The sequence below is a fragment of the Apium graveolens genome, chromosome 7 (assembly GCF_009905375.1).
Source record: "Apium graveolens cultivar Ventura chromosome 7, ASM990537v1, whole genome shotgun sequence".
Lineage (NCBI taxonomy): Eukaryota > Viridiplantae > Streptophyta > Magnoliopsida > Apiales > Apiaceae > Apium > Apium graveolens.
In genome coordinates this window covers 5,304,963-5,328,103 of record NC_133653.1, presented here as the reverse complement: position 1 = coordinate 5,328,103, position 23,141 = coordinate 5,304,963, and the positions used below count along the sequence as shown (strand labels likewise).

Sequence of the window (23,141 nt, the reverse complement as noted above, 5' to 3'; positions counted from 1 at the left end):
ATAGAGAGATAGAGAAGGAAATAGAGAAAAGAAAAGTGAACCGTTCTTTTTATTTATAACAGACTTAAAACCGACCGTCTGGCACTTAAAACCGACCACCAGGTCGGTTTTAACCTTGAACCCTGTGTAGCATGCAAAACGGTGTTGTTTTGCTCTAGGCGGGGTTTTTTAATTTTTCACAAAAAAAACCCGCATTTTTTTAGGTGGTCGGTTATGACCCAAAGTGGTCGGTTTTATAGTATTTAATTTTTTAATTTTTTTTAATTTTAGGGTTTAGGGTTTAGGGTTTAGGGGTTACAAACCCCTAAATTTAAAAAAATCTTATAAAAACATGATTATTATTATTTAAATAGCTTAATTTTTGGTACATTTGCTCGTTTTTACCGCGTCGGTTCATCCGTACGGTTCGATCATGTGTATTTTATAATTTATATATTTTTTTAATTATTTCACTTTTTTAATCAAATTTGCTAATTTTTTATAAAAATGTATTTGTGATCGTTCAAATGTGCTAATTTTTTGTGCATTAATATATTTTTACATGAAGTTAACATCCGTACGGTTCGATCGTTAAAAATAAATTTTAAAATTATACTTATAGTATCGAATGGTATGTTCAACTTATTATGTGTACAGAATGCCGACATATTTACTGAAATAATTATATTCCATATGATTTTGATTATACTATTTTTAAAATAGCCTAATTTTTGGTAAATTTGTTCGTTTTCACCACGTTAGTCCATCCATACGATTCGATCATGTGTATTTTATATTTTTTATTTTTTTTAATTAAATTTGCTAATTTACTTATAAAAACGTAATGGTACTCGTTAAAATGTGCAATTTTTTTGTGCATAAGCATATTTTGACATGAATTTAACATCCGTGCGGTTGAATCGTTAAATATACCTTTTAAAATTATACTTGTCAGATTGAATTCATTTTTTTTTAATTTTTAATTAAATTTATTAATTTACTTATAAAAACGTAATGGTACTCGTTCAAAAGTGCTAATTTTTTGTGCATAAGCATATTTTGACATGAAATTAACCTCCGTACGGTTTGATCGTTGAAAATAAGTATTAAAAATGTACTTTGACCAAGACTGCTAAAACCGACCGAGGTCAAATGTGCAAAGTGGTCGGTTTTATTTCAGAGGCCAATTTAATTATTATAACTGACCACCTTAAAACCGACCACCCCTTTAAGGAGACGGTCAGTTTTATCAAGAAGGTGGTCGGTTTTAGTCAAGGAGACGGTCGGTTTTCTGGGAAATATTACGGTCAAATATTATGATTTTTTTGGCCCTAACCGGTAGTAAACGCATAAAAAAACTTAGCATTAAAACCAAAAATTCACAAACCCGTTAAAAATTTACTATAACTTATAAATAAAGTATCCTAATTATTACAAAATTTACTAAAAATCATGTTTAAAATACAAATGACATTATTCAAAATCGTCAAAACCATCATCATCTTCGTCGTCATCATCATCCTCATTGTCACCTTCACTTATTTCTTCTTCTCCTTCATTTTCATCTTCGTCATCCTTCAAATCATCTTCTTCGTCTTCTTCATCTTCTTCTTCTTCTTCTTCACGCCGAATAAACGGTATTTTTCCATATTGTGCAAAATCGACAAAGAGCGAAAACAAGTTCGATGCATTAGATCTATCTTCCTGAAAAGCGTCCTCTATATCATTTTGCGCAACGATAGATTCATCAATTGGGCGACTTTTAGATTTGACCACCATATATATTTTTGCTTTTGGATCCAATACACTAGGAGCATAATATACTTGTGAGGCTTGACTAGCTAAAATAAAAATCTCATTTGACTTCAATCTTGAAGTCATATCGATTGTAATCACACGATTCTTATCAATCCTCACACCATTACCAACACTATCAAACCATATACATTTGAACAAATATACATGATTGCATCCTTGATAAATAAGTCTAATAATTTCTTGTAGTTGACCATAATAATCAAGATTATTTCCGTGCAAATTTCCTTTAACAACAATACCAGAACCGGATGCAGATTTTGTTGAAAATTTATATCCATTAACTTGACAAATGACAAGTCTCAAAAGTCATAACTTTTAATACCGGCCCTTCAAGTAAGTCCCTAAAACGAGGTCCTTCCACCTCATCTTTATCAACCTAAAAATAATTCAAATCGATGAGACATTGTAATTATAAGAATTTTAATAAAAATCATGCAAATTAAAAATAGATAAATACCTTTTGTTTAAACCAAGTTTTAAATCGACTTTTGACAATACGGTCTAAATCTTGAGGTGTTGTTTCCGGGCGTTGTCGTATAACACGATCTTGGTACTTCCTAAAATATAAAGTAAGATCATGCATGTGTCATTAACAAAATTTATTATGCATATTTTTTAAAGTAAGATTTGGTACCTTAGATAAGGTTGAACTTCAGGAGAGTTTAAAAGAACATATTCTTCCGCTAACTCTCGTTCATCATCACTCATGTATCGAGTTCCTTCCTTTCCAAGAGATTGAATTGGATATTTGAACACTTCTAAATTCTCGGAATTTTGCACATCAAACAAAACCTCGTTACGACGTACCTTATTATGGATTGTGTCAGAGGTAAAATAAAAAGAACAAATATTAAGAATCTCCTCCTCCATATATCGTTCGGCAATTGACCCCTCAACCCTTGCTTTATTACCGACTTTTTGTTTTAATTTTCCCAACAAACGTTCAATCGAATACATCCAATGCCAATAAGCAGGTCCAGCAAGTCTAATTTCTTCGGCTAAATGTACAAACAAGTGTTCCATCGAATCAAACCAACTTTGAGGAAAAATCGTTTCTAACAAACACAATGCTTTGATAACCGATTTTTCCATTATTTCCAAGTCGGTTTTTGTAACCACGGATGAACATAAATCTTGGAAAAAGTTAGAAATTGTCGTGATTGCATCGGCAATAGGCGCCGGTAGAAGTTCACGAATTGCGAGAGGCAATAATTTTTGAAGAAAAATGTGACAATCGTGCGATTTGAATCCATAAAATGTACATTCCTCAACATTGCAACAACGTGATATATTTGAGGAATAACCATCCGGAAGTTTTAGTGAACTAATCCATTCACACAAAAGTTTACGTTGTTTTCTAGTAAGGGAATAAGGTGTTTTAGGTGACTTACCTTTCTCATCGATCCACAAATGTGGTAACACCCCAAAATGCTTGCAATCCGCTCTTGCTTTTTTATGATCTTTTGACTTTGCCGCATTGACAATAGTAAAAAAAATGTTTTTAAAAACATTTTTTTCCGTATGCATGATGTCAATTGAATATCGTAAGCTATGTGATGACCAATAAGGGAGTTCGTAAAAGATTGGGACATGAGTCCAATGATGCTCTTCCCCGTATCCGACACTCCTTGCCTTCGAATTAGTCTTTCCGGGTGGTGGAAAAACTAAACCATCAAGCAATTCCTTAACACCCTCACCGGAGAAACGACCACGAAACAATCTTCTTTCTTTGTTATCAAACAAATTATTTTTTTGACGGAGTGGATCATTTGATTCAAGGAATATTCGGTTCGTGCCATAGAAACTACATTTTCCACAATATTTTAATTGAAACCCTTGCACTCTTCCAAGACACACTTGACATCCCATCCTTCCTTTGCCCGACCACCCACTTATCATACTCATAGCGGGATAGTCACTAATTGTCCACATAATAGCCGCTCTCATTGTAAAATTTTGTTTCAAAGATTGGTCGTATGTCTTCACCCCGGTATTCCACAATATCTTCAATTCATCGATGAGAGGCCTTAGACAAACGTTAATATCTTTTTCAATATTATTTGGACCCGGAACTATATCGGTCATGAACATATAAGGCTTTTTCATACATATCGATGGTGGAAGATTGTAGACAACTATCACCACGGGCCACACACTATATGTTTTTTTCCCGGTAGGGCCAAAAGGGTTGAAATCATCGGTCGCAAGACCGAGCCTTATGTTACGAATTTCTTGAGCAAATGAAGGATACCGACGGTCAAAATATTTCCACTCTTCTCCATCTGCGGGATGACTTATTTCTCCATCTTTCACATCTTTTTTTATGTACCATCTCATGTGATCGGATGTATGTCCCGACATATATAAGAGTTATAATCGAGGGATCAAAGGAAAGTGTCTTAAGATTTTTTTTGCTATTTTTTTACCATTTTTCCTAGAAACATCCTGATAACGATCTTCACCACATATATCACACACAACTTTATCCTTGTCATCTCCATAAAATAACATACAATCATTCTCACATAAATCAATATTTTCATATTCAACCCTCAAATCCTTCATAATTTTTTTCATTGCATAATAACTTTCGGGTAATGTATGTTTTTTTGGTAACACATCCGTAAGAAGTTTAAGCAAACTATCAAAAGCTTTATTACTACAATGCGAGTTATTTTTGAATTCCAATAATTTGGTGGTAAAACTTAATCTTGTGTACTTTGTATTGTCGGGATAAATAGGTGCTCCATTTTCAACAATAACCTCGTACAATTTTTTAGCACTATCATTTGGAGCTTCTTCTACATTCATAGTTCCCGTATCCGTAGTTTCATAAAATTGATAATTTTCACCGGCTAAATCATGTAACATCGCATTCAAATCTACCGGTTCTTCTAATCTCGAAGGTTCCCGAACACAATAACGGTGATGTGATGTTCGACTACGTTTTCTTCCTATTTTTTCACCCTCAAGCATCCCTTTAGCGAGCAAATGAAATCTAACATCATCAATCTTTAACCAATTCAATTTTTTACAACATTTACATGGACACTTCATTGTACCATCTTCCATTCCATTTTCGCTAGCAAATTTTAAAAAAAATTCTACACCAATTCTATATTCCGGGGTCAATGAAATTTTATCTCTTTGCAATTAATTACCAATCCAACTTCGATCAATGGTTCCCATCTACAATAATATTTTTTAAAATTAAAAAAACATATTTAATAAATAATTTATCATTAATCTCATACAACAAATTATCTACAATAAACATTAATAAATGAAATAAACATATTTCATAAAACACACAAACACACACACTATAATTACAATAAATGAAACTAACTTACAAATTATCTACTACCAAACTTCAATTCTCACAACAAACATTATATAAAAAAATAAAAACATTAAATACATACAACAACATTTAATACATACACCACCAACATAAACACACACACATTATTACAAAATATGGAAATAACTTACAATTTTGAAACTCCTCCACTTCAATCCTCTGTTTTTTTAATTTTTTGGCCGAAATCAATAAATGAGGGATATAACAAAAAAATTAAAAAAAATAGGTTAAAACCGACCGTCAGAGCGGTCGGTTTTAGTCAGAAAAATAAAACGACACCGTTTTCCCTATAACGTGTACCTTTTTTGTACTTTAAATTAATTTTTTATTATTCTACAAAACCGACCACCATATATGGTCGGTTTTAACCTGCAGAATTTGTGTATATAACTTACCACTTGTAGTCGGTCGGTTTTAAAAGTGACACATCAGTAAAACTGTGTCGTTTTTTTCTATAAAACCGACCACCAGCTGATGGTCGGGTTTATGTGTGTCACGTCATCGATACGGTGTCGTTTAGTTGGCATATAACCGACCACTGATGTCGGTCGGTTTTAAGGTGACCAAATCGACGTCGGTCGGTTATGTCCGGTCGGTTTTACCCTGTTTTCTTGTAGTGTTCGACTTTTCATCTTTTTCTATTTTTTAATATCATTATTGTAACACGTTTTTGCTAAAAGAAAACACATCTTAATTATAAATTAACTAATTAACTAAATAGATTAAGTACGTTATAAATCAACTATATATATAATGTGATTCTCAGCCAACTCTTCAAACCAGCTACATAAACAAACTTATAAGCTTATGGACGCCAACTAATGTCAAAGCCAACCAAGTGCTCAAATTTAAACAAGTACAAGTTCAGAATAAATTCAAAAATATATTCAATTTATAGTATTCAATTTGCTCTACAGACTCTTTTTTCAGAAAAACGGGTCGTTATCATGATATTTATAGTAATAGATTTTATGATAAATCAGCACAAAAACTTACTTGAGACATAAATTTTTAGTAGGTACAAATTAAACAAAATAGTATTTCCATAACATTATTAAGTAAATTATACGCAGCTGATCAAAGCAGCAGAAATAAGATAACTAAGAGAGCCAGCAGATAGCAGTAACACAAATGTCAAACAAATGCAATAACCCCGGAGATTAGCAATCTCTGACGAGGAAGACATTAGGATTCTTAATAACAATGTCATACATGTAGACGGAGTTGAACTTGTGAAAATCCTTAGGAAGCGAAATGAGATCAATCGATGAGGTTTTATGAAACTGCAAGAGCTCGATATCGCCATAGTATATCTCCCATCCAAGCTCCATCAGCATTTGTCGCAGAGAGCTGTAGGATGAGACCACTTGTCCAGTTGGTAAGTGCACCAACACCTTCTTTCGGCTCGATTGTTGATCCACTGTTGCGCCTTCATTGAGGCGCATGATTCCATTCTTGAATACCCAAACTCCAGACATTTCGAAATTTGACAAAAAAATAAGTATGAATGTAGAAGTGCAGAGAAGGGTTAGTTAGTTGTTAATGAAGAGGAAAGGGAAAGAGGAGCTATTTATAGAGGAGGAGTATCTAATGATAAGGCATGTTGGGCTTTGGTGGAGAATATGGATATTGTGGGACCTACATGTGTAGCATATTTAGAGCACAATTGATTCTATTGTTAATAATTTAGCTAGGGCTTTTGCTTTATGGCATAGTACATGTCAATCAATGGCTGATGGAGCCTAAACCTTTCATTCCGATAGAAAATAAATAGTCTCTCCGATTCAATTTATCAGTCCTGTTTGATTTTTTATTTATAAAAAATATATCATTAGAAAGTACACGTAATCTATTTTTATAAGTATTTTTAAGTTTTTTAAAATAATATAAGATTGATTTTTAATTTACGATCAATGTTTAGTCAATTTGACCATAAAAAATCAAACATGACAGATAAATTGAGACGGATCGAGTATTTAAAATTTGAGTTTGATGATAGTTAATCTTAGGTTGTTCTTGAATGCGGTTCGATTATCGTGATCCCCTAATTTATTATAACATGTACTCAATATAAGCATATAAAACCTGCAGCTTACTCAAAAGAAGAAAAGTACTTATACTTAAACAAATTCTGCCTACGTACTGGGAAAAGGTTAATAAAAAAAATATATGACAAGTTTACTTTCCCTTTTATTTTAATTATTACTCCCTCGGTCCCTAAAAACATTTTCTATCTGTGTTGAATACATTTGTCAATGTACACTTTTGATTGTTAATATCTTTAATTCGTATTAGTATTAAATATAAAAATTTTATTGTATTAAAATACTCATAAATTCGAATTTAACAAAATCACTCATGTCTATATTTGATATTATATATTAAACGTAAATTAATAGTAAATCACTTACAAATGAACAGTACAAAAAGTCAAAACGAAAATACAGTAATATTTTGGGACGGAGAGAGTACCACACATCTTAAATTTTCTGCAGTCTAGATTTCTAGAGTGTCAATCAATCATAGTAGATATTTTGTAAGAATCTTGTGGGTTCACAGAACCTGACACTCATTATGGAGGAACCTAATTTTAGTTGGTCAAAAATAGTTTTGCCACAAAAATATATCAAGCCATTCAAACTAATTTAGCAGATGAGAGATAGTTGTGCCCACATATCACATGGAGCTACTATGTCTCAGGGGACCATTGCGGCTCAAATACTTCGAACTTTAACCAATGTTCGAAACTGATTCCCATTTTTTTTAATTGTGGCATTTCTATTTTTATCGGTTAACTTAATTAATATTTATCAAAAATGAAAAATTACTCTTATATTAAGAAAAAAACTAAAAATTATATATTAAATTAAATTAAATATGCTTTCCAATGAAACAATTTTTTTCATTTTATTTAATTATAAAATTTTAATATATTTCAATCAAACTTTAATCAATTTAATTGGTCAAATATTAAATATCACAACTAAAAAAATACGAAAAGAGTAATGAAATAGTTATTAAAGATATTATTTTGGATCTTTCCTATATATATATATATATGCCAATTGCACTGATTTATATGAGTTAGCTCATTTCAGTTGTGGAATTTTTGTGTGTTTTAGAGGGTTCATTATATTATTTATGAGTAGAAAACTAATAAAAAATTTGACAATTAAGATTCTATTGTAAGGGGCTTAGAGTAAAAAATGATCTTGTTAAAAGGATCCAACTAGTTTAATTTTAGACTTGAAATTCCTTAAAATTAAAGTAAAGAAGTGAAAGCAAGTGTAATTACATTTACCATCAGAATTAAACCGATCATTTATAATATCATTTATAATTGAATAATTTTAATTTCCAATCAAATTTGATGATCAATTACGTTTGTGTTATAATGAATGCAGGTGAAGGGGCATGAAATGTGGATAATAATTTTAGCCTCTGCGGACAAGTGGAAGCAAAGATTGTGACCCTAAAGAGGTCCATGACCTAAAAGCTAGAGGACGCCGCAAAGTTAAAAGGCAGATGGAGCTTCACGTGAAGTGGGATAATAATAATAATATAAAAACAAAATGAAGCATATTCATCTCCGCCTTGTCACTTGTCACCAAACAGCCTTCACAACTTTTTTGATGCACAGTTCATGGGTCCTGTATTAACGTTACATTAACGGGTTAAATATCAAATTGGTCACTAAAATGAAATATATATCAATTCTTTCACTGATCTTAACGGGGTATCACTTTAATCACTAATGTCGTATAATTATCAAATAGATAACTCCAAAAATGTGACGAAAAAGTAAATATTATCTTTTGTTAAGTTCTACACATTTTTCTTCAACGCTACTATAATCAAATGAAAAGTTATGAACTCTAGTATTTTAGATAATATATCTAGATTTTAAAACTTTTATTTACTATTTATTTTTAATTAAGTAAGATAAAATAACTAGAAAATTTAAAATAAATAGTAAATAATTTTTTTAAAATCTAGATATATTATCTAAAATACTAGAGTTCACAACATTTCATTTGGTTATAGTAGTGTTGAAGAAAAATGTGTAGAACATAACATATGATAATATTTACTTTATAATCGCATTTTTAGAGTTATCTATTTGATATTTATATGACTTTAGTGATCAAAATGATACCCCGTTAAGATTAGTGAAAGAAGTGATATATGGTCTTCACTTCAGTGACTACTTTGATATTTAACCCTTACATTAACACATCAATTCGTTGTACAAATTTGGAAAATGGACAATAATTATTTCGCGCATATTCAGTTTTAGGGGGTGTTTGATTCATGATTAATGAGTCCGGTTAACAGAAATCGAAGGCTGTGTTTGGTATTGCTGTTGCAGACAACAACAACAGTTTTTCGCTGAAAAACAGTTTAAAAACTATTTGGTAAAATTTAAAAGCTGTTTTTCGGAAAAGCGCTTTTGGCCTAAAAGCTGCTGTTAGAGAAAGTAAGTCCTCTCATTCTTTTAGAAAAAGCTGCTTTTCAGCTGTTGCGGAAAGCAGATGCTGATTTCACCATCAAACCTTACCAAAAGCATCATTATTTTTTAATTTTTTACACCAAAACATATACGTATCCAAAAAATTACCAAACAGTTATCTGATTTTTATAACAACGCTTTTTTCAACAGCACTTTTTCTAACAGTACGGCAATTTTTAACAGCAATCTCAAACAGAGCCGAAATCTTAATCCATTGTATTAGTGTTTGGATTAACAAATTGATGATTAGAAATGAGAACTTCATTTCCGTTAAATGGGTATATTATTTCCCACTTATTTCTTGGGATATCACGTCATTTCATTTCCCATTAACCTTAATTCTCATAGCTTTTATTTCCATTCCCGTATCTGATTCCAACTAACGGTCTAAACGCCCCCTTAAAATTGCTAACTCGTTTACAGTTGGGATAGGAACTGAAATAGCTGTTATCAAATGTCATGACAAGAATGAGAATCGAGAGTACGGAGATTAGAACAGACATTGTATAGTTTGTGATTTTTAACACATAATATTCTAATTTACAAGTTTTAGCTTCGAATTTACAACTCTTAAATAAATGGTGGTTCTAATTTCGAATTCATAACCCAGTTAACGGGTATTAAATTGAATTCGAATATGAGCCATGTTACTTTGTTACTTATAGATTTGGGAATTCGGATAACTGGTTTTGTTTCGTTTCGGATCGGATATATTTTCGGATTATAATATATTTAGAGATAATCTGGGTCAGATTGGATGTGATTCGGTTCGGATCTAATTCGGATAAGAATCGGATGAAATTCGATTTAAGATCGGGCAAAATTATCGGATTGTATTATTCGAATCTCAGATCGAATCTCGATTTCATGACTTTCAATTCGGTTCTTGGAATCTAGACCCATTTTACCGGGCTAGCTACTTGTATCTCTCCTCATTAGGAACTCACCTTTGTTATTTCAATCAAATCTCATAAAATTGCAAATCTAATTTGTACAATTCAATATATTTTTTTATTGCATCTTTTATTTGTCTTTAAGCTCTTGAATAAGACCTTGGAATTGGAATAAGGTCTCTTCTGGCAGACCAAGTCCCCGTCAACTTGTATATCAAATTTATCTTTCTTTCTCAAAACTATAGGTGGAGATAAAGTAAAGTGATGTAAACAATTCAAATCACCCTTCTTTTAAATGTTCTTCCCCACAATTTTTGATACCCTTCAACATTTCAATCAAGAACGATAGGCTCTGCCGACGAGATTGAGTTTTTCTAGTTTTAGGTGAGCGAGTACGAACTTAAAAACATTCCGGAGGACTGCTCGTACCCACCGTGGTGAGCAAAAGCTGGCCCGGACACCGGATTAACAAAAAAAACTTAAAAACATTAAACCCTTTAGATTCTCGGTGTAGCACATAAAGCATCAAGTTGAGCAAGTTGCTTTGAAATTCCTATGGATTATTGTAGGCAATTTGCCAAGCATTACCAGAGCTGGCATTAAAGCAGACATAACGTCCCATGGAACTTGAAAAGTTTGTGACATAGATCCTTTGTATCGAACATTTCAGATTCTTACGTGTTTTGCTCAAGAAGAAAGATGCAAGCCGTTTCTTCAGAAAAAGACATGAGGAATCTAAACAGGGAAGCTCAAATTTTACGCGAGAATTGAGTGTTTCCTATAACTTCAGTAACTATTTGATTATGTATGTTCTTGATTATCATCAGTATTGAGTATCATCAATGTATAACTAATAAATTTTATACATTTTTTAGTACATATTCTTATACATAAAACACATAAGAATAAATGACTTCTGGAAAAAAAAAAAAAAAGTAACTCACAGTCTTCTGTGTGTCCTTATGAAGTTGGTTGTGTTCAATGATATTGCAGCAGTACAAAAGTAATATCCCGACAGGCACAACGCTGTTGAAACCAGTAGAAGAGCTTTCCACTGCCTTGATGTAGCTAAAATTGCTAAAGTAGTTGAAACCAGAGCAATTGCAGCTAAGGCTTTTTTCCATGTCTCGAAAGCTTTAACAACACCGCTACATTCCTTGCAATGAATAACATGTCGAAAATATCTATTGGCTAGGTTCGGAGCATGCATGGATCCTAACCCACCCTTTGCAGGTAACGAGGCTGAAATACTTGCTACTAAACCAGCAGGCGCATGCTCGACTACAGCAGGCTCTTTGGGCAAGGAAATAGTGTTATGTCCAAAATGGTAAGGCATGCCATGACCTACTTTGTCCATCCATTTCCTGTATTCTGCTACCCATGTATCTGATGACTTTAAATTTATGTAAAGTTCCTTTGTAGGGACTTTGGCCTTCATTAGTATTTCGTTCTGAGACGAAAGGAATCCCATATCTTGTTCAAAGACCTTACTGGCATTCTGGTGAAAATACCATTCAGGAAATAGTTTTGCTACTGGAGATCTTTTTGTGGTTCCAAACCTTACAATAAGCATCGACTTCCCCTGTCCAGATGGTCTGCAAAGGAAGAGCCCAGAAAAATAATTTTTCTCGCCAGTTTTCTCATCAACTATTTCTCTATTATTTTGGAGGTTACATGGTGCTTCAAAGCGTAGGAAGTTTGAAATGGTATCTTCTTTTTCCTTACCCCACCAGCCTGCGAACCCTCGATCTGTTCGTTCAGTCACCTTGAATTTGAGAGCCTGAGCATCTTCTCTTTTTGCACTCCAATCGGTTCTATCATGTGAAATAGGGACATGGGCTGGATCCATGAGGTTTTCGAGAAGGATGGAATGATCATATGGAAGTTCATGAGTAGTTGAAAAATCTTGGAATCCTGGCCTGGCAAAGTTTTCGAACCAGGGAATTTTTTCAGGAGTTGATGGTATCGTTCGAGACATCCACACCCAAACAACTCCCTGGGAGTCCCTTACCTCATATGTTTTCACACAAGCTGATCGGGGAATTTTCGCATCTGCTGGAAGCTGTGAATTGAGAATCAATTTAGTGTTACATATTTTGAATTAACCTTACATCTCTAGCATATGAAGGCATACCTGAGGTATCTTAACACATGTACCCTCGCCTTCAAATTGCCAACCGTGGTATAGACATTCCAGTCTTCCATCAACCAGTTGACCTTCGGAAAGTTTTGCCAACCTGAAGCATTTACCTATAATGGTTAAAGTCCCGTTGATAGAAGGCAATGCTAGGAAAAATGTTGGTCATATCACATAGTTAATACCATTACAGTTTCTCCTTGGTATTTGTACTAGTCAAAAAATATTCAGTTATTCAAGTAACAGTGTTTCCTGCCAAATTTTCTAATGGCATTGTGACTTACATACAGATAGGGATTATACAATTTGTTCTTTATATAGCTCATAATTTTCTATTCAGGTCTAATGGGCGAGTTCATCGTCTCCACATAATTTCTCTCTCTACCCTCTGCAAGTTCTTTATGTCGTTTACAGATTTTGCAAGCTTCACAACAATTACAATCACTAAAGCCTAATTAGTTTACAAGAGCAGATTCATAGTATGTTTAATGTTTGGAGGAGAGATTATAGAGAGTATGCCAACTTTAGCACACAAGTGTGTGCGATTAACTAGATAGTCACTTAGATGAAATCCTGTCAGTAAACAAGCTATTCCTTACAGAATGTATGAATAATCTAGAAACCTATTCGAAAAAAATATCAACTTCAAACTTTGTAGGCAACATATAATGATGCTCCATGTTGGTAACAAGCACCATACCAGCCTTCCTAAGCAATTATTATACTTAACAAGTTCATTGCAAGTTAATCAAGTTTTAAAATCCCATTATATATTATACTATAAAACACATCAGGAGAACATCCCCCCCCCCCCCTCAGCCCCCCAAAATTAGGATTTTGTAATTACATACATTGTTGAATTAGTACACAGATCTTAAGTAAAAGTTAGTTAGAGATCAGTTGTACAAGCCATACCATATGCCTGGTCAGCCTGGAAATATTGGATAATATTCACCCTTTTCATCTACCCTGCAATTTACAGTCAGATGCCTATATCCCCATATCTAACCTTAGGACACCAAACTTTTGTTATATAAGGGTAATGATATGTAATTATAATTGCATGCCAAATTTATATCTGAACATATGATTCTTGCAAGTTTAAGGACTTGCAACCTAACTGCAGATCATCACTCGACACAAATTCAAGTAAACTTAATTTTCAGCTTTAATATCACTTCTCAAAGATCACCATCAAAATCAAGCTCAAAGTAATCAGAATGCAAAATTTCATGTCATAACACGGTTATATGGTGATTCTTGCAAATTTCTTGAGAACTACTTGCACACTAAATGCAAATCATCACTTGACACCTAGGAAACAGGGATACTTGGGTCGCATGCCGAGTCCCGTGTCGGATACTCGGACACACGTAACCCCGAATCGGACACGCGGATTCTTTCACGATACTATTCAGAAATTTTATCTTCAAGAATTGTAGTCAAAATCTATTTTAGCAAACTACACTCACAAAATTAAGTATCAATGTCTATTAGTTACTACAAAAACATTCATTATCGTATTCATTTTTTCATAAACAAAAAGTTTTTACTAGTATCTTTGTGTTTTAGATTAATAAACGATGAATTTGATTTACTTTTCCATACAATTTTTGGTTTTTTAAGTAGGTTTTATAATGTTTAACATGATATGAATTTTTTTGTTTATTTTTCCCCTGTCACCGCACACACATATCCCCGTATTATTATATTTGTCGAATTCCCGTATCCCCTCACTACGCACTCGCACTCCGCCACCCGTGTCCTTGCTTCCTAGCTTGACACAAATTCCATTAAATATATACAAGCTTCTATAATTTCGCAAAGATCACCGTAAAAATTAAGCGCAAGTAACCAACCAAAACACAAAATTTTATGCCTTAAGCAATCACAATGCACCTCTGTAACAGAGCAATTAAAATCATAATAACTCATAAAATTTCAAGAACTTGCACACTAGCTGCAAATCATCACTAGTCACAAATTCCAGTAAACTATTTTTTCAGCTTTAATGTCATTTCTCAAAGATCTCCATCAAAATCAAGCTCAAACTAACCAAAATGCAAAAATTCATGCCTTAAAAGCAATCACAGTGCACCAATGTAACAGAGCAAATAAAATCATATCAACTCACAAAAATTCAAGAACTTGAATTAAAAAAATGAAGAATACCTGTGAGGACATCTATCTTCATAACACTGAAGCTGACCATTCCCATCTTTATACAACACAACTTGTTTATCAAACACAGTAAGTCCCAAAGGAGAATCATCTGGAATGTTCTTAGTTAAATACAGAGGATACCATTCTTGTGTCCAATCATACTCAACCAAATCTTTCTCCAACCCTTCATTTCTATCAATAACAACCTCATGATCATCACTTTTATCATCTTCTACAGAAACCCCACCTGCAGTTTGAGTTGCAACTGCACAAATAGTCAAGAACTTGGTCTTTAGGTGTATGTTATGGTGTAGTTGAAGTGTAGATAAAGCAGGGTTTGGTTTCTTTAGAGATGATCTTGGTTTGTGTGTGAAGTGGAGAGTTGAAGTGTTAAAGAGACTTGGTTGATGAAGAGCCATTGGATTGTCTTTGTGTGTTGCTAAGAGTTGAGTTGAAGTAAAGACTTGAGAATGCATTGTAGGAGAAAGTGAGGAGTGTTGAAAGCAGAAGCTAAAGGTTGTTGCTTGTTCGTTGGTGCAGCAATATAGGCCACATATATCATGACTATTGACTCACAATCTAACATACTTACGTGTAACATCCATACAAATACCTTATTGAGCAAAAAAGAAAGAAAAACCACTTATAACCGGATTCGGATAACCAGTTTAGTCACAAAAAAAGGAAAAATCAAATTCGGATAATCGGTTTGGTCACGGGTTATATTAATTTCGGATCAAATTCGTTTTCGAATTATGATAAATTTGAGGAGTTTTCGGATCAGATTGGATGTGATTCGTTTCGAGTCTAATTCATATTAAAATTGGATAAAATTCGGATTAAGATAGGACAAAATTCGGTTCGGATATTTTTCGATTATAAATTATTGATTTTTCAATTTTTGTTAGCCTAAAAAATATTTTTATTAAACTTAGTATTTTTAAGATAATATAATGTAATTTTACAAAAAAATATGATTAAATAATTATGTTATCGTAATCATAAAATTATTTAAAGAATAAATTTTTCTTATTTCAGGTCATATTCGGTTCGGTAGTATATTATTCCATTTTTATCAGTTCCACGTTATAATCAGATCTCGTATTTCATATCATTTTCGGTTAAATTTTCGGTTCAGGTAATTTTCGGATCGGTTTAAATTGGTTTTTGAATAATTATCAGATTGTATAATTCGGATATCAGATCAAATCTCGTTTTCATGAATTTTGGTTCGATTTTTCGGATTCAGACCCTTTTGGCAGTTTTATATATATAGGTCTTTTTTCAAGAAAGAACCCTGTTATATAGAGAACCGTAAATAACACTTGATTATGTTATAGAATTTCATCAAATTTGTTGCTAATGTAGAATAATAATTATATTCAGATATAATAAAATGTTTAACAATTGAAATTTGAAAAAAATAATTGATTTTTAATTTTATTCTACTGTGGAATAATTTTGGATAAGTGTGATTTTACCGTGATTCTACTACAGAACCATTTTAAACTATTTCATCAAATTTTAATGATTTTTTAAATAAAAAAATTGTGCAACTTTTTTTTTTTAATTTGGTAAATAAAATTTGTAACTATATATGATGAAAAATGAAATAAAATATGTATTTATATTTTTTAAACAATGATTCTCTACTGACATCTATCTAAAGGAGCCCTCCATGGATTGACACCCTACATATATATAACCAAATTTAATTAAACATTTACGAAAAGAAAAAGTACAAAGTTAAAATATTAGTTATTTGAAATTAGCTTAAAATCGTGCTATACGAGGATCATCGATTTTTTTTAATTATTATTTCATAATATTTCACTTAAATTTAATAATTATTTATATAACTTTGGTGAGATTATAACATAAAATATAAATTATAATGTAGGAAATTTTTTAACGGAAACATTAACATAGAAATAGTAATACAAATATTTAATTTAATATGATATTGTCGGAATTTAAAAGTAAGACCTTTCTTCATAAAATTAATTTCCAGTATCATAATTAATAATTATTATCATTTTAATTATTAGATAAACTATATCAACAAGTATATGATATTCAAATCAATCGATTTTTTAAAAATCGTTAATAAATCAGTTAAAAACGATTTGACAAATTCACAATAAATTATCGATAAACCTTTCAATTTTTAAAATTTCACACAACAATCACAATTCAGTAACTCGACAGAATATTTTCGATTTTCGAAATTCGTAATTCTAGAAATAATCATAATTTGGAAATAAATGTAAATTAAACATATTTTCATTTTAAAAATAGGATAAAAATATTTTACTTCTAAATTACTTATCATTTTCTTCCGAGTTTTAAAATGGATGGAAAATAAGCTGACAATGTTTGGTTTGAAATTTTAATGTCCATCCACTCATTGTTTTTTACATAGATAGACTTCTGATTTTACTTTTAAATAAAGGTCGTGTAAAAGCCAATATTGTAAACAAGTGATAGTGTTATTCCCAAATCTTTTCATGATATTTCCTGGTGGTTTGAACTCCGCTTGAGCTGGGAAACATAATTAGCGAGAGATAACAGGATCGAGCTTGACTCGTTAGGGGCTCGGTTTTACTCAGTCGTTAAGGACTCGAGTTCAAACTCGAACTGAAAAATGTGTTTGTTAAGAAAACGAGTTTGAGCCAAGCTTTTGGCATGTTCGCCTCGAGCTCGGCTCAAGCACGGTTGGTTCGGCTCGAAATTTTTTTAAAAAATAATAATTTTTATATATTGGATTATTATGAATATTAATCAGATTTTTTACAAATATTTTCTCAATTATTAAACTGTATGCATGTCAAAATATATATTTTTGTAATCTGGAAAAAGTTTCAGATAAAAATAAATTTATTTAACTTGATATTTTAATAATTAACAAGTGATTTGACTACTACTTGTAACTAGTGTTTATTTTCAGATTGGTGTTTCGATTTTATAAAACTATTTATGAATGATCCAACCGTACGGATGCAAGTGATATAATAAAAATTTTAGAAATAAATAAATGTTTTTGATTTGTTATTTTAACAGTCACCTAATAGTTACTTCTTACTAGTGTTTAGTCTCATATTGATGTTTCAATTAGTCTAAAAGTATTTATAAATGATCCAACCGTACGGATGTCAAGATTTATATATTTTAGTGATAAGACAAAAACAAATAAATTTATTTTGTTTGTTATTTTAACAATCAACCAATGGTTTGAATAGTACTTCCAACTAGTGTTTAGTCTCATATTATGTTTCAATTTTTTAAAAATATTTATGAATGATTCAATCATACGGATGTTAAGATCTATATATTTTAGTGATATGACAAAATTTTTAGGAAAAAATTAAATGTATTTGGCTTGTTATTTTAATAGTCAACCGGTGTTTTGACCAATTTTTTTACTTCAACTCGGTTCTGTTCAGCTCGGCCCGACTCGGCTCGTTTTGATGGAGAAAACTCGTATTCAACTCGGTTCGACTCGACTCAATTGTGTTCGATAAAAGCTTGTTATATTTAAAAGATTTATACCAAACTAGGTGTATGTATTTTTTTTTGTCTATTTTAACTTTATAGTGAGGCATAAAAGAATCAAAGGAAAAAGAAAATACAAACCAAGTGAAGAAGAATGGAGCTACAGTTGTACTGTGAAGATTTTGAGGAGACCATAACTTTACTACTCTCTCTGTCTCAGAATATTCTTCCTGTTTTGACTTTTCATCATAATATCAAATATAATCATGAGTGATTTTGTTGAATTCGTATTTATCAGTACTTTAATATAATGAAGTTTTTATATTTAATACTAATACAAAATTTAAAATATTTACAATTAAAAATATACATGGACAAACGTGTTTAACATAAATAAAAAACGTTTTTAGGGACTATGACGAAGGCGTACAGCAGAATGTTCTTTTTGTCCCCTCGCGTCTCATCCAATTATTTTTCCTCCCATTTTAACCTTTTCCTATTGCATTTGTTCTTCGTCCGTACGCCTCATAATTCTATTTTATAATTAATTGCATTTTGGATACCCGACATATAATTACTTATGCACAAGTTTGGCCTAGTTATTATCTTAACCAAATACATTGCTAATTTTTTTTGTATGGCTTTGACTTTTTTCACACATTTCAATATATTTTGATCGACTAGTTCAAATGAGTTTGTAAAATTTTCATTTTGTAAATAAAAGTAGATAAATTATATTTTAATTTACAAAAAGAAAAATTAAGATTATATTTCTAACTAGCCGGTGAAAACATACTGAAATGTGTGAAAATCAAAATGACAAATAAAAAAACAGAGAGAATAATTTTTAAAAATAAAAGGGCTCCGATCGAGTCTGTTAAACTGTGTTCAATATTATTAGTAATTAATTTGTAAAGAGGCGGGTAAAAGAGTAAAATTGCTAGCAATTAAAGGCATATTCACATAAACAAGCAAAAGCATATTCACGTAAATAAACGCACAATGCAAGAAAAACGCACATATTGAAGAAAGTATTGTTCTGATGATCCTGCATACAACAACTTCAAGTCTTCAACCAGGTAATCTTATAAATGCAAACACCGGGCTATGTATGAGTTGAAGGATATTTTTTAGTTTGATTTTGTATAGTCATTAATCTTAACTTTATTATGTACGATAAACATAGTCCTTGTACTCCAGAAGACTTAGAGCATGTGCAGCGCGGGGCTGCTTTGCACCTCGAAACGCGCGAAATGACCCTTTTATCAGATAAATGCACCGGACAGCATTTTGGGAAATAAAAAAAACTAGCCCAGTCCCTCTTCCCCGGGCTGGGACAGTTCAGTTTTTTAATATATTTTTCATTTACCTTTTGTTAAAACTGTGCCCATCTGTTGTATATAGCCGTTACTAAATTAACGTTGGAATATTAACGTATATATAAACGGTAACTCTTTTTTTCTCCTATAAATACCAATCCCCAAGCCACTACTATTTACACTCTTTACTTCTAAAAAAATTATCTTAGCAAACATGAATCCAAAAAATACCCCATTTTCAAATCAAAATTCAACTCCTCAAAATCTAAACCCTTAATTTCCATATCCATATCAAAATTCTTATTTTCCAAACCCATAAAATTTAGCCCTTAATTCACAAAATTCGAATTCTCAATACCAATTTCCACATTCTCAAAATTCTCAATTTTCATTTTCATATCCTCAAAATTCTCCATATCCGTTTCCATTTCCTCCTTTTTCGAATCCCCAATTTGAAACCCATCAAACACCTATCAATATTCAAAATTCTCCGAAAACGCAAGTCCCCGCCTTTGGTCATGAAAACATTATTGATCTAAATGATGATTGCGAGGAAACCGAAGAGGTACGAGAAACTATTGGTCAGTGGAAGTGGGTTGAAGATAAACTCTTAATAAGTGCATGGTTGAATGTGTCAATCGATCCATTAGTCGGTACAGATCAAAAAGCCGATGCATTTTGGGACCGAATTCGTCAATATTGTGAAAAATATAATCCTGGTGTTATTAAGAGAGGAGTTATGGCAATGAAAAAAAGGTGGCAACGAATAAATGAAGGTGCTCAAAAATTTGGATCGTGTCATGATGAGGCTCTACGAAGAGTCGGGAGCGGTTCAAACTTGGACAACATAATTGAGGAAGCTAATGCACTTCATTTAAAATATTACAAGAAGAAGTCTAACTTTGACAATCATTGGCGTGAGCTTCGTAGACAACCCAAGTGGAGAACTCCTAAAACTAGTGAAAGTTCTAAAAGAACTAAATTAAGAAGTTCTGGAACTTACTCATCAGAGGGAAATAATGATACGCCAACATCTGATGAATTTGAACCGATTCGTCCTAAAGGTACAAAAGCAGCTAAAAGGAAGGGAAAGGGGAAGGCAACAACAGTAGAAGTTGAAGAATATGAAGCTTTCGAAGCTAATGATTTGAGGAAAATGACTATAATGGAAACCGTGAATGAAATTCGTCAAAAAGACATTGAGACTCGACGAAGGGAGCTTGAGGCGAAGCAAGCTGAAATGGATTTACAAGTCATTTTGGCGGATACTGAAAAAATGAATGATGCTCAGCGGATGGCTCATGCAAAATTACTTGAGAAAATTATGGCAAGAAACTAGCTGTTGGAAGCTAGTGCTTGTTTTTATTTATTTGTAAACTAGTTGTTGAAAGCTAGTGCTTGTTTTTATTTATTTGTAAACTAGCTGTTGGAAGCTAGTACTTGTTTTAATTTATTTGTAAACTAGCCGTTGGAAGCTAGAATATATTCATTTTTACCTTCTATATAAACTAGACGTATCATCTCTTTCAATTCACATCAACATGAATCAAACACCCACACTAGAAAGCTTCACTGAAGAATTCATTGAAGAATTTGAAGAAGAGTTTTTCGATGACACTAAAAGAAATCGTCAACTCGAGCTCTTTCATAAAATACATGGACATAGCTCAACATCCACACCCCGAAGAAATATTTACAGAGATCGTGAAGGAGGTCATCGTCGTCTAGTGAATGATTATTTTTCACCAAATCCTGTATATCCAGAAAATATATTTCGACGAAGATTCCGTATGGGAAGACATGTCTTTCTTCGTATCGTGGATGCTGTTTCAAATTTTGATCCATACTTTCAACAGAGGATTGATGCAGTGGGAAGAAAAGGTTTATCACCTTTACAAAAATGCACTGCGGCAATGCGTATGTTGGCATACGGTGTATCTGCTGACGCTATTGATGATTACGTTCGTATTGGAGAGAGCACCGCGGTTGAAGGCTTGAAAAAGTTCGTCTCAAATGTAATTACGATATTTGAGGGTGAATACCTACGAAAGCCAAACTCGAATGACATGCAACGTCTATTGCAGATGGGTGAGGCTCGTGGCTTTCCCGGTATGATGGGTAGTATTGACTGCATGCACTGGCAATGGAAAAATTGTCCAAAAGCATGGAAGGGAATGTTCATGAGCGGTCATAAAGGAGTTGCAACAATTATCCTGGAAGCGGTTGCTTCATCTGATCTATGGATATGGCATGCATTTTTTGGAGTTTCCGGATCAAATAATGATATAAATGTTTTAGATCGGTCACTGGTATTTGATGATATCCTACAAGGTCGTGCTCCAGAGGTAAATTATACTATCAACGGAAATAATTATAATATGGGGTATTACTTAACTGATGGAATATATCTTGAATGGGCAACATTCGTTAAAACGATACCACGTCCACAAGGTGAGAAAAGAAAATTATTTTCAAAATATCAAGAAAGCCAACGAAAAGACGTTGAACGAGCGTTTGGTATGTTACAGTCTCGTTTTGCAATTGTACGTGATCCAGCACGCTTTTGGGACAAAGAAGATCTTGGGAGAATCATGAGAGCATGCATCATAATACATAATATGATTGTTGAAGATGAAAGGGACACATATGCCACTCAATTTGGTTCATTCCCAACCTATGACGATGCAATAAATGGTTTATCACAACCAAATTTAGGTGAAGAACCCTCTATCCCGTACGAAACATATATTCAAAACAGTATGCAGATGCGTGATAGACGAGCACATCGTCAGCTACAAAATGACTTAGTTGAGTATATCTCGCAGTTCAACGAGAATCGTTAAATTGTAACGTTTAAATTTTATGTTTTCTTGTGTGTTGTTTTCAATTTAATGTTTTTTAATAATATAATGCATTTTAATTACGGGTCATATTTTTTATTTTACTGACATTTTAAAAAAAATAATCACTTTACTTTTATTATTAAAATTTGTATACTAATAAATTAAAATTAAAATCAAATAATAAAAACAATTATTAGATATATAATATAATAATAATACAAGAGTGCTACATAAATGTGGGAAGTGGGCTTAACATTGGATAAATTGGGGTCACTTTTTTTATGGGGTCATTTCGGTTGACGTGGCGGGGAATGCGTAAGTGTCCCCGGGGGAGTTGACCCGGAGGGCTGTGGATGCTCTTAGGCCAACTCTAGTTTGCACATTTAATGAAATGTACAATAAACATAGTCCTTGTACTCCAGAAGACTGCTAGAAATTTTCTGCTCCCTCCGTCCCTAAAAACGTTTACTCTTTGTGTTGTACACGTTTGTCAATGCACACTTTTGATCGTTAATATCTTTAAATTCGTATTAGTATTAAATATAAAAATTTCACTGTATTAAAGTACTGATAAATACGAATCCAACGAGATCACCCATGACTATGTTTGATATTATAGATTA

The 23,141-nt window shown here is 32.4% G+C and overlaps 4 protein-coding genes across 4 annotated transcripts; 1 reads left to right on the top strand and 3 right to left on the bottom strand.

Moving 5' to 3' along the window:
- Positions 1–1,452: 1,452 nt before the first annotated feature.
- Positions 1,453–4,134, bottom strand: LOC141673157 (uncharacterized). Its single transcript, XM_074479888.1, has 4 exons — positions 2,432–4,134; positions 2,255–2,354; positions 2,124–2,173; positions 1,453–1,909 (listed from the first exon to the last, which is right to left on the bottom strand). The coding sequence occupies exons 1-4, from the start codon at positions 4,132–4,134 to the stop codon at positions 1,453–1,455; spliced, it is 2,310 nt and encodes a 769-aa protein (XP_074335989.1).
- Positions 4,135–6,188: 2,054 nt separating this feature from the next.
- Positions 6,189–6,687, bottom strand: LOC141672754 (flowering-promoting factor 1-like). The gene has a single exon (XM_074479414.1). The coding sequence runs from the start codon at positions 6,637–6,639 to the stop codon at positions 6,322–6,324; it is 318 nt and encodes a 105-aa protein (XP_074335515.1). The 5' UTR covers positions 6,640–6,687; the 3' UTR covers positions 6,189–6,321.
- A 4,722-nt stretch (positions 6,688–11,409) lies between these two features.
- LOC141671488 (protein TIC 55, chloroplastic) lies at positions 11,410–15,404 on the bottom strand. Its single transcript, XM_074477764.1, has 3 exons — positions 14,874–15,404; positions 12,699–12,801; positions 11,410–12,626 (listed from the first exon to the last, which is right to left on the bottom strand). Exons 1-3 carry the CDS (start codon positions 15,338–15,340, stop codon positions 11,505–11,507), a joined length of 1,692 nt encoding a protein of 563 aa, XP_074333865.1. The 5' UTR covers positions 15,341–15,404; the 3' UTR covers positions 11,410–11,504.
- Positions 15,405–19,629: 4,225 nt separating this feature from the next.
- LOC141673156 (glutathione S-transferase T3-like) lies at positions 19,630–21,014 on the top strand. The gene is made up of 2 exons (XM_074479887.1): positions 19,630–19,752; positions 20,229–21,014. The coding sequence occupies exons 1-2, from the start codon at positions 19,630–19,632 to the stop codon at positions 21,012–21,014; spliced, it is 909 nt and encodes a 302-aa protein (XP_074335988.1).
- The last annotated feature ends 2,127 nt before the right edge of the window (positions 21,015–23,141 follow it).

Bases quoted from the DNA above. Each gene is read 5' to 3' on its own strand.
- LOC141673157 (XM_074479888.1), bottom strand. From the start codon at position 4,134: ATGAGATGGTACATAAAAAAAGATGTGAAAGATGGAGAAATAAGTCAT. The intron at 2,355-2,431 runs GTACCAAATCTT...TTTATATTTTAG, and splicing joins GAAGTTCAACCTTATCTAAG to GAAGTACCAAGATCGTGTTA. The intron at 2,174-2,254 runs GTATTTATCTAT...AATTATTTTTAG, and splicing joins AAACTTGGTTTAAACAAAAG to GTTGATAAAGATGAGGTGGA.
- LOC141672754 (XM_074479414.1), bottom strand. From the start codon at position 6,639: ATGTCTGGAGTTTGGGTATTCAAGAATGGAATCATGCGCCTCAATGAA.
- LOC141671488 (XM_074477764.1), bottom strand. From the start codon at position 15,340: ATGCATTCTCAAGTCTTTACTTCAACTCAACTCTTAGCAACACACAAA. The intron at 12,802-14,873 runs GTATTCTTCATT...TAAATGCTTCAG, and splicing joins GAAGATAGATGTCCTCACAG to GTTGGCAAAACTTTCCGAAG. The intron at 12,627-12,698 runs GTATGCCTTCAT...CTCAATTCACAG, and splicing joins CATGTGTTAAGATACCTCAG to CTTCCAGCAGATGCGAAAAT.
- LOC141673156 (XM_074479887.1), top strand. From the start codon at position 19,630: ATGCACCGGACAGCATTTTGGGAAATAAAAAAAACTAGCCCAGTCCCT. The intron at 19,753-20,228 runs GTATATAGCCGT...GATGATTGCGAG, and splicing joins TAAAACTGTGCCCATCTGTT to GAAACCGAAGAGGTACGAGA.